At 40.0% G+C, this 12,037-nt stretch overlaps 1 protein-coding gene across 1 annotated transcript in view; it reads right to left on the bottom strand.

Annotated features, from left to right (window-relative positions):
- GFRA1 (GDNF family receptor alpha 1) overlaps positions 1-12,037 on the bottom strand; it is a 138,786-nt gene that overhangs the window by 44,584 nt on the left and 82,165 nt on the right. Inside the window, exon 4 of the mRNA XM_032116508.1 lies at positions 10,503-10,842. Within this exon, the coding sequence (XP_031972399.1) occupies positions 10,503-10,842 (340 nt within the window). The remainder of the gene's footprint in view (positions 1-10,502; positions 10,843-12,037) is intronic.

The raw sequence follows: 12,037 nt of genomic DNA, 5'->3' as shown, positions 1-12,037 counted from the left end.
TGGAATTCAATCACGCAAAATGAAAAGCATTTCCACCTATGCATATCTGTATTTTAAAATTAAAAGTACAAACATTGTGTTCTTTCTATTTTTCTATTAACAAATTAGTACCTTACACCCAGTTCTTTTACTGAACTTAGTGCAAAGCAAAATAAAGTAAGTTCTATTAATATTAAGTTCTGTTATTATCCTTTCCCCTTTGCTCGTGTCATCTGCTGGAGACCAGTTAGATCTTTTTACACAGTACCTGCTATAGAAAATCAAAAGAACTTAACAAAACACTAATGTCATAGTTTATCAATGGTAATTAAATCCTCTAAGCAACTCAAGACCATGCATGAGAGTAATTTTAATTTAATATATTAGATCTCCTTTGGGTTTAAAGGAAACTACTAAGCTCAAAAGTGATTCTAAACAAGTATGATTTGTTTGAAATTGGGTTATATAAATATTTATATACTACTGACCTTTTGTATAATAAAGCCAATTTTGAGAAATATGGTGAAAATCCTGAGCACAAGGTAATGCAATAAAGAATTAGAACAGTGATTTTTCAGATGCTGTGACACAAAACAGAATTTTCTCTTTCTGTTCACAGAAAAAAAATTACCTCACATCATTTTTTAGAGGCCTGTTTGAGAGAACATCTGGAAAACATTCTACAGGAAACCAAACCTATATTAAGCATGTTTTGCAGGGCTCTGCTTCCTTGCATCGACCTTAAGCATTCATAACGTGTTTCTGTCTTCTCAGCTGCAAAGAAAACACTTCTGTCAGAGTCCTCTACAGAATGACAGGCTGAATTGTCAGCCTGTGATTTTATCAGGGGATGCTGGTAAGATTTCTATTTAGTCTACCTGTCTCTGTACCAAAGCTCTCCAACAACATGAACAAATCCACCAACTGCTTTCCAGCTACCATGAGTTTGTATATTTTCATTTTGTTTAATTTCCTTTATGCTGTTTAATTTGAAGCTTCTAAATAAAAATGACTGGCATTTTTTAAAGATGCCCAAGCCTCAGCGTCTCCTGACAGGATGCTACTCAGAGAAGAACTACTGCATTATGGGTAGAGAGTAGAGTTGTTCTCACTTCATCAGCTGAGCAAAGAGAATGGTCTTTGAATTACAGGCTGGTAACCTAAGAAAATCACTGTCACTCTCAAAAAGCAAGCCAAGGAAAAGTAGTGCCACTGCAAGTCCTTGAGTGTGCCACTGGACGCTTCAGCGTTTATTAACAACTATATTGTGGGTGCACACTGAAAGGATGTGGTTCCAAGTACCTGAGAAAGACATCCATGGCAATAATATTGCCTGTAACCACTTGAATAAACTATAATAGACTACTACTAGCTCAAGCATGAAACTGATGGGAGTTTGGAGATGGAAAATAATCTAAAAAGTCCAATGCAAGTTCTCTCTTTACCAGAAAAGTTTTTGTTGGTAGATGAACTGGAACATCAGGTTTCTTGAGGTTATACAGGGATGCTCTTTGCATAAGAAAATATCTCAATGGTATGTGTGGTGACATTCCTGACGGAAACAACTCCATGTCCCCTCGTCAGAGAGGTGGCTCAAGGAAAGAAAAGGTGTCCAGTGTGTGCTTGTACTCAACTGAGCAGGGTCTGTAGGCAGCCAACATGGCTGAAACCCATCCTGGAGCTACTCCAAATACTGCTCCAACCTCGGAGTAAGACAATAAATACAAAACCAGAAATATAGAAGATAAAAGCAGAGTAGAGTCTCTTTCGTGTGAACCCATTTTTTTTCATGCACAGAACAGCCCCACCAAACAGCAAGACGAGAAGTTCTGGCAGCAGCAAACTAAAAGAGCATTGATCTTATTCAGCATGTTTTACTTAATTTTAGAAGTAATATGGATATATAATGATAGTACAGAAAGCACTGATTTGTAGTGTAAAATTGGAAAACAAACCATTTTTACCAGTTAAGGATGATGTGCTGTCTTAAGAGCTTTGTGTTTTGACTCCACTCTCAAAAAATCGTGAACACACGAGGCGGAGAAAAAAAATGTGAGGCCGAGAGCTGACAGCCTGTGATACACACAGACATTTACAGAGGTTGTTCTCAAATGAACTGTCCATTCTGAAAAATATTTTGCAATGCTGCATGATGGGCAGTTACTGAGATGTATCTCCACCATTTCATAATGACTAATTGGCAAAGGGAACATCGTAACTGAGAGGACAACAACTGTGATTTATGCTTGAAATGGAACAAAAGAAAGTGAATTAACATTCAAACAATACAGTTTGAATTTAACAGAGTTCTTAGTCGTTTGTGCTTTGCAACAGAAAAGCTTCCTTTAATGGTTTATAGAATGTGCTTGAAAAAATATAATGTAAGCACAAATGTGTGCACGTAAGGTCATCTATTAATAATCTTAGACAAGGGTCACAGCTAGCTCACATAGAAAATCTATCATCAACAGTAAACACACACCAGAAAACCCTTTCTGTGTCACTTGTTTTAAAGCCAGCAGGTCATTAAAGCAGAGGAAACAACCACCACCTCTGCTGAGAACTCTTTGCAGACACTGGTACATTTACATCTGGCTTCCACTTAACAGGAGTTACTCCAGTAACATGGTAGTTTTTATTAATATAATGAAATCAATGCAATTTCTATTCAGTAAACATTAGAATGCTAAAATTTGAAAATATGCATGTGGCTGTCACTTGCTCTGTTGAGAAACAGAGTTTTATTTTTAGCTCCAGTGCTTACATTTTCTTGCAGCTATTTTAATAGATGAACTGCCACCAGAAATATTCTCTCACTGGGCCCTGATGTAGAATGATATAAATAACCTTTACAAAGTCCAGCATAATGGAATGGTAAAATCAGTTGACATTATCCTAATTAGCATTGCCTGAAGATTTACCTACACAGAACAGGAAGAGCCAAATATTCCCCTGGAATAAATCCACTGAAGTAACTGATGTCAGAGGAAGTACACTGGGAATGGACTTGATAGAATAGATCTGTTACATTAAACACAGAGCAGCTTCTTGCCTGTAGCATAAACATGGCGTGAGGTAAACACAAAAACCATTTTGATTTATTAAAGAAAATGCATGCAAAAAGGTGTGATATATACACCCATTCTTTGTCCCAGGAACAGCAAGTTGGCCAAATGTGACTGGGTGTACATAACACATCTTCTCTTCACCACATCTAATAGATCAGGGGGTGGAAACCACTCATGCAAACCAGTGGATGCTAAACTCTTCTCTACAGAAATCTCTCAACTAACAATTCAAAAGATCAGCAGTAGCAGTACTCTTAGTGGAACCCCATCCAGCAAAGCAATTAAGTGCTTGCTAAACGGTAAGGACATGAGTAGCTTCAAATTAAGATCTCTATTAAAGTTTAATGCCAAATTTAACTGTCCTGTATTTCAATATTTTTGACTAAACATGTGTGAAACTGCTTAATTAACATTTGTAGTTTAATCTCTCCCCCCCTGATAAATCAACAAAACAAAATGGGTCACATTAGCCCTGCTGTAACCCCCTCCCTGGCTCATGTTCCCAATCTGCAGTCTTCTTATTTCTTAAATTATACAGGCAGCTTTTCTTTTCCACTTAAGTTAACGAAATAAGGCTTTTCAAACAAAATGAACATTCAGGGGAGACCTTATTGCTCTCTACCTGGAAAGAGCTTGTAGCAAGGTGGGTCTCTTCTTCCAAGTAACAAGATGAGAGGAAATGGCCTCAGGTTGTGCCTGGAAGGCAGGGAAGGTTTAGATTGGATACTAGGAAAATTTTCTTCATGGAATGAGTTTTCAAGCACTGCAACAGGCTGCCCAGGGAAGTGGTGGAGTCACCACCCCAGGAAGTAGTTAATAAACCTGTAGATGTGGCACTTGGGGACATGGTTTAGTGGCGCGCTTGGCAGTGTTTGGTTTATGGCTTGACCTGTTGATCTTTAAGGTTTTTTCCAACCTAAACAGCTCCCTGAAGGACCACATTTAGATAATACAAATGCCCCCAGGTTCTTAGAGCTGAAATGCAGTGGTCACAAGCACCTCAGTCAGCTCACTGAGTCGTTTTGACAAGAAAGAGACTGCCATGGAAGCAGGGTATCTAAATACAGCCTATAAAACCTGAACCACTGGTATCCAAATTTATTTTGTGATTGTTGTATGTTCACACATGCACACTTTATTCCCACTTTCACTTCTTCAACCCTGTAGGCAGGTAATCTGGAATATTCAGCGCCACAGGTTATTTTTAACCTGATCAGCAGAGGATCCACCTGACTGGAGGGATGCTGCCTGGAGAGTTTTGAGCTTGCCTGACAAGGGACCTCAGCATGAAGACACTCTCTAGTTACTGCTTCTTGGAGCATGAACACTTCTCATTGGTACAGCACAAAGCCAAGGGAAAGTTGGGTGCAGGACTAAAGCAGAGCCCTTTTTCTAATTACTGTATCCTTGTGTCTCTCCCACTTTCAGAGAAATGTCAACCACCCAGCAAGCTTTTAATCTTCAAGCCCCTCTTAAGCTGAACAGAGAGAGTATAAAAGAGGGCCAGCCAAGCAGATCTTGGCACTTGCAGAATGAGATCCATCCACACTTCAACAGGGACAAAGCAGTCTTATTTTGCTGGATGTTTGGATTTTTTTTTACTCCAAAGGGATTTATGGATATCTTATAAGGAGGAACTTCTTGATTCGTTTTGAGTTTTACTCAGATGGAAAAAATTTTAAATTACCTTTGTTTCTGTGGGGGAGGGGAGAGCAATATTATGTCTATTTACTCTGCTAACAGAAGACATCAAAGTAATGAATCATGTAAGGGACTGAAAGGGAAGAAAATAATACAATATTGCAGCATTTTCTATCTTTACTTTGCCTTTCTTGAAAGATTTTTGCTTATTTTGCAGAGACTGCATTAATATTTTTTTCCAGGCTAGCAATTCCCCACACACATATTCTTCTACACCATCAAGTTTCCTCTGCAGAGTACAGCAGCTTCTTTCCCACCTCCCCTCAGACCCCATTTTTTGAATTTTCTGGACTGTCACCATGCCTCACTATTAGTTCATTAAAATGAATGAATACCTGGCTGGTTGGTGGTTTGTTTTTTTTTTTTTTTCACTTAAATAAATAAACCTCTAGCAATATATACATATATGCATACATTTACATGCTTTTATATACATATATGCATAAAAATCACTCTTCAAATTCAGGCTATTGTGAGGTGAGCTTGTGGGCATGGGCCAAAAGGTAGATTTCCAATTTTTTCTGTCCCGCTTGGTATTCTAGAGACACAGGAACTCTCCTGAGTGCAGGTGCAGAGAGCTCAGGCTCACCCTACTACACTGCAAGCATCCTACACCTACTGCAGGGTGAGTCAGGCACGAGAGGTTTTGCACCCACTCCCTGACTCAGTCTCCAAACACAGAATGCAGGCACACCCGGCACTTCTCTAGAAATCAAGTGTCCTTTTCTTAATGTCCTTAACAGCATTACAAAAACTGTGCTGTTGTCCTGGTTTTGCATAACCACAGCAAACCAATCATCTCAAGGAGCTGCCGGAGTGCTCCAAGCGCCAAATTGATATAAATGCCCTGGAGGGACTCAAACCCAGCTCTGTTATCCGTAACTGTATAATGCTACTGAGTCCTTCATGAAAATACCCACCAAGTGTGCTTTTAACATGCAAAACTAGAGTCAGGCTGAGAGTGAGCTCTCAGGCTTTTATCTGACCGACTGAATTGTCACCAATATCAGCTACAAGGCTCAGAAAGGGAGGCAGCACCTCTGTTTTCCCTCTCATTTGCTGAATTACAGATGATCATTGGACCGTGGCAGGATGTGGAGGGAGGAAAAGCACAACATGCAGAGAAGCAGGTGAGGAGGCACCGTAAGTGGCTGTAATAGAATTCAACCATGTCAGAGAGGCGCTGAAAGTCAGATAATTGCGGGAAGATCTGGAAAGAGGAGATGAAAGGAGACTAAGCGAGGGGAAGAGGCAGGAGGAAAAGAAAAGTAAGGGGGGAAAAGTGAGAAAAATGAAAGAGGAGTGTAAGGAATAGAAAAGTTGAAGAAAAGGGCTTCTTCTTCCCCTCTTCCATCTCCTCCCACACATCCCTCCAGTGCAGTGCTCCCTGTTAATGCTGTAACTGAGGATGGCTCCCTCCTAACACAAGATGCTGGGCTCCCCCCATCCTGGAGCAGGACAAAATTGGTTGCCTGCACATTTATAACATCTCACCACAGACTTGTCTCTAGTGCTGAACCACGAGGGTGCAGGGTTTGCAGTCAGCAGTGGCACTTGCTGCAGGAACAGTCCACAAGCCTCACACAGAAGCCACTTTTACCAACAGGTTACAGGGGTAAAGCACCTGCAGGTTTTCACGTGCCTTATGGAAAAGGAGCACAGACACAGTAACCCCCTTTCCAAGGTAAATGATCATTAAAAGTGTTCAACAGAATATCATGAAGGAAAATTATTTCCTTGGCAAGTTTCTGGTGTTTTCAGGAAATGCAGCAAGCAGCTGAGCTTCTGTTCTAACGTTTCCAGTGGATGAACTCTTCCCTGCACTGACAACGTTTGCATATCTTCACACAGTGTTCTGATACCTGCAGAAGCAGATATCTTTCATACAGACGTGCATGGGTAGTTGCAACTAAATTAAGATTGGATAGGACAGGTGACCAGAAACTGGTCAAGAGGTAAGAACACACCAAGGAAAGCGCATTTGTAAAGATCTGGCTCTCTGAACACACAGTGCTGAAAACATTTTTCAATGTATTTTTGAGGAGATGACCCATGTACTGGAACCTAATTGGATATTTCATTATTATCCTTCAGCTATCCCACAAGAAGAAGTTATTTAAATATGTTATGCAACAATTTTGGGGGTTTTTTGTGTCAAACAGCTGCAGAGAGCAACATGTACTTTTTGCAGAACTAAAGGCAAAAAATTAAGAAGACAACTGTCTTCTGAAGTTAGTTAAGAACTTCTTGCCGGCTATTTGAGCTTCAAAAATGAGCCTCAATGATTTGACCAGTCATTTTGAGTATAATTATTGTGGAGGACAAGAAGCATGCTCTTACTAGTTTCTTTTATCAGCAAAAAATGCTGCCGTTCTTTTCTGATCTTTGCACCACATGAATGGATTGATAGCACTATTTCAATAAATGATGTGTCTGTATCATTATCATTCTGGACAGTGCCTTCTGAATATATCCAGGAAAAAAACCCCTAGTATGCAAATTCAAAACACAGATTATTAAAAAGACCAAACTAATGACTCACACTTTTATTACTAAGCAAAATAGTATTTGCAGTACTGTCAAATGTGATAGTGGCAAATATGAAGCACCCTGTCCTGCATTTACAACAGGATGATATTCTTAAAACATGCCAGTCACCTTTCTCAAGTTTCTAATTGTTGGCTGAAGTGATCAGATCAAGAAGTTCCTCAGAGGTTTGTGCTATTCTAGGACATCACTGGTGAAAGTTTTCTATGGTACATTGACTTTTCTTAGATTTGTTTATGCTCACAACAAAAAAGAACTCTAATGGCTTCTTCTTGGATTTTTTTGCTCTTCTTCTCACTGAGCATTGACAGCCATGCCTGAGAGACTACAATTGTTTCAGAGCTGGATGTGGACTGGGATACAAGTAGAGGCAACAGACAAATGATAATGAAAGTGAACCATTCAGCATTCTGATGAAGTTGAAAATTAGGATTGTTTACATAAGTCAGAACATATTTGCATTTCCTGACATTTCAGGTCTCTTCTTCCCCTTGATAGAGAATTTGTTATATAACAGATAGATTAATGAATAAAAAAAATAATAAAAAAGCAAAGCATCCTGCCATCTCTGTTAGTGGTACCTACAGTTTGGCAAGATTGCTTCCCTGCTCTTAGCTCTGTTTCAAGAACAGATTTGGTGATACATACACCAAGATAAAGCTTTTCAAGAGCATTCAAAACTGAATGTTTAAATACTTTACACAGGCCCAGTTGATATCTTATACAGAGTACAGGCAGACTCACATCTTGTATTTCTGAGTAAGAAGCATTCATAAACCATTTTATGAACATATTTTCAGGAAACCTTTGGAACTTTTACCCCTTGTCTAAACTAGCATTATGAAAAGGCTTTAATAGGTGTAATAGGCATGCAAATAACAGTTTCTAAATTATCTGGCTTCACAGTAGGCAGAACATATTTTCAAATTATTCTGCCATTTAGATACTCTTTCTGATTGCAAAATGAAATAGAAGTTATCACAGTAAGAATTACACACCTACTGATTACTGTTTTAATTATTCTAAATGTATCTGGAATTACTATAAGGACTGATATTTATCAGTGCCAGTAGTTTCAACAGCAAGGAGGAGATCTCCCATTTCATTCCTGCCCTGCCCAAGTCCCTGTTTTCCTGCAGGACCAGGAGAACAAATCTCACCAATTTCCTTTAAATGCACAACAAGTCACAGAGAAAAGATGTCTTTCACTGCCTTATAGGCTGGGATAGCTTTGGTGCCAATTCCTCCTCTTCATGACAGCAGTGAGGGAAGGTATTAAACCACCAGCAGTTTAGAGAGCCCAGGAGGTTGTAACACCAACGTGAGGTGACTCTCAGCAACACATCCAGCTTGCTTGACGTCCACAGGACCTAAGAGCTGCACACACTGAGTCTGTCCCAGACCCTGCAGGCATCTGCCCACCCATTTCCTTGTACCAGTGTTCCCCCTCACCCTCATAGCCAGGTCTCACTGAGCCTTTGGAAGAGCCAAAACTTTTTAATTTTGACATTCTAAAGCAAAAGAAGCCACCGTTTATTTACAAATAAATCCATTTTCATCCCAGTGCTGGCTGCAACTTCAGGGAGAGATTTTACCAAGCTTTCCTCTGCAACATTGCAATGGAGAAAGCACAACACCAGACTCACGAAGCTAAATTAAACAAAATACCATTAAAAACTTAACTGCTGGGACAACATTAGATCAAAACTGACCAAAGAAAAACACAGTCACGAGAGAAGTAATGGCATTAATTTAACAAGTTAATTCCAGAACACTACAACGCAAATAACAGGGAGAAGTCTCTATATAAAACCCTCTCTCCAATTTCACACTGACAGTTTGGCAGAAAACACACGAAAGATACTGTAACTCTACTAATTAACAAGACCTGTGTATAGGCAAGGCAATACATACAAGCAAAAATACTAATGGGACAACATGGAAATAGAAAATGGGTTGTTCCGAGCCTACACATACCCAGCTTTCATAAACTGCAGCAGCATCAGCAGTGAAGGTGCTGAATGCAAGTCAGACTGCTCTGATTTAAATCTGCTCCTGCTGTGGTCAGTAGGAAACGTGTCTCCAGATTCCCCAAAGCCATGGAGCGAAGGGCACTGCTCACCTCCTCACCTCTGAACAACACTTGAGCACATCTGAAGTGCTACTGCAAAAAGCTTAAGACCAGCAGTGGAAATCTCATAAACAAACTTCAAAGTAAATATTTTACCAGGCATAAGTAAGTACTTATTAAGATTTAGATCATATCTTCAGTGTCCTTGACATTTTACAATAGTGTTTATCTCCCTTGTTTGCTAATTCACAGAACTGGATAATCTACAAGAAATTTACACATTAGAAATGAGCAGGATTCTCAGGCACGACTACATAAATATGAAATTAGCACAACAATGCTCTAATATAAACATACACAATGCTAAGTGGGAGCAAAGCATTTCCTGAGGGCAGAGGAGGCCCTGTATGCCACTGGATAAGCGCTGTGTGACAACCTGCAGGGACCCCACAAGGGGAAAGGACCCAGTTTGTCCTGAGAAGCAGGGCTGTGCACTGCCAGAACACACAGGGACAGAGGCTGGGAATCAGGCCAGTGAATCAATGACCCCCCCAGCTGCATCAGCCCAGCACTCTTCTCAGGGGAGGGGAGATAAAACAATTTCAAGGCTAGACCAGCTCTATGAAGATAGTGGGATTCTGTCTACAATGTGGATTCCTTTTTTTTCCAATGAATTAAAAACACATGAGTTGTCTGTGCACTGTGACTATTTATAAAGTACAACGCGAAGCTTGTATGCCCAATTATTAATACTCACATGTACAGTGAAATTAAATCCCATTACGATGAAAAATTCTATTTTTACCCGGTCACTAATGGGACATAAAAATCAGAATGAGACATCATTTTGTAGAGACACCCAGTGTTTCCAACAAAAATCTGTAAAAATTAAGCTGGGGCTTTAAAGACTCCTCCATAATGCGAGGGAGTAGCTGTGAACAGTTTTAGAGAAGGCACACACTGTAAGCAAATGAGGGCTCTTGTTACTCTGTTAAGGATGTCAGAGGCATTTGATTTTTTCCAACTCATCCTTTTCCTTAGTGGGTATTCTGACCCTTAGTCCTGGCAAATCCATCAGCACCAAAAAGTTCTATCTAGTACCTCATTAATCACTCCCCTGCCGTGTGCTATCTTACCTGCAGATGTAATTCTTCTTGCAGGACTCTTGTAAATTCAGGCAGTTTGGTTTCTCCCTGTCCTCATATGAACACACAGGAACAATAGTCTGCCGTCTCCTTTCTGTACAGGCTACGTCTCGACAGGAGCAGAAGAGCATCCCGTAGCTGTGCTTTGGGGGGACCTTGTCAAAAAATAGCCGGAGGGCCTTATGACATTTCCGCTTGTTACAGATTTCATTAGACGTGCTGCTGGTGCAGGGGGTTATGTAAGCAGATCTGAACCTCTTGCAGGTATCATTTAGGTTACAAGCTTTGGCTGCATCCAAGCAATTGTTCCCCTTTGAAAGTACTGGCTCCACTAGAAAAAACAACATAACAGCAGTGAGAAACGAGTCACATTTACACTGTGCTTTGTGGTTATTTCACTGTTAACGAGATCCTGAATACATATATTTGTTACATACAAAACTTTCAGTGCCAGATGCTGGGACCAGTCCTTCTGTTTCTTGGGATAATGGTTTAACAAGTGAACAAGAGCACAGGCATGCGGTGAGGGCAGAATGCTGGCAAGCAAATGACACTCTGGACAGGCTGTACTTCATCTTCTTTGTAGCAGACATGCAGGGCGAATATTGGGTAAGACTTGGTCTCACTAAACAGCTCTTAAAATCCTTGGTAAATTGGAAAGCCTATGTCTGGCACAAGAACACAGCGAGAACATGGGCTCCTAACTCTGGTTTTGTAAAGCTCTGACATTTCCCATTTTTTTTTCCCTTGAACAAGTTAAATGACATGCCGTGTCAAGCCCAGGTGACAACATTTAAAAGTAATCTGTGTACTGTGCAGAAAGTAAAATAGACATACCCATTACTACATTTTTTGCAGTCTGAGAACAGCCCACCCAGCTAGGAGGGAAATCAGGTGCAGCCCCACGACCAGGAGCTTTCTAAGGCCACCCACAAGGCCTGCAAGCTCCATGCTTAGGTAAAACACTGCTACAATATCTACAGATGCCGCCTGAACCCTGGAAAATTTATGAACTTTACAAGCTTTGAAGAAGCTGACATAAAATTAAAAGGTGACTGTGAAAGAAACATTTTAAAACAAAGAATATATCCCCTTCTCACACATACACATGTACACACTACAAGAAATTACAGGAAAAATTAAACTCAGATATAAGTTAAGGCTATAATTACACATTTAATTTTGCAATACATTATCCAGATATTAAAACCCAATAGATGCTTTGCTTGAAAACTAAGGCAACTGGCGAAATTCAATTAAGAATAATCATAACGCTACTTTGGATATTAGGAATGCCAACATCACAGATCCAAGAAAATACATTAATTTCTCACAGCTACAGAATCTGCAAGCTGAACAAAACACTTTGCAAATATCTAAAATCTGCTGCAACCTCTTGCAGGGGGCTGGCCAAAGAGAAAACGCTTCAAACGATCCAAAGCTCTAAGTTACTCCTAAGAAAAGGTTTTTTTCCCTAGATCTTTCACCTTTACCCAGAAACTCAGTCCAAGGTCCTTCTATAACTC

This window comes from Corvus moneduloides, chromosome 8 (genome assembly GCF_009650955.1).
Source record: "Corvus moneduloides isolate bCorMon1 chromosome 8, bCorMon1.pri, whole genome shotgun sequence".
Taxonomy (NCBI): domain Eukaryota; kingdom Metazoa; phylum Chordata; class Aves; order Passeriformes; family Corvidae; genus Corvus; species Corvus moneduloides.
Note: the sequence above shows the minus strand (reverse complement) of the source record. Positions and strands in the feature narration are given on the sequence as shown.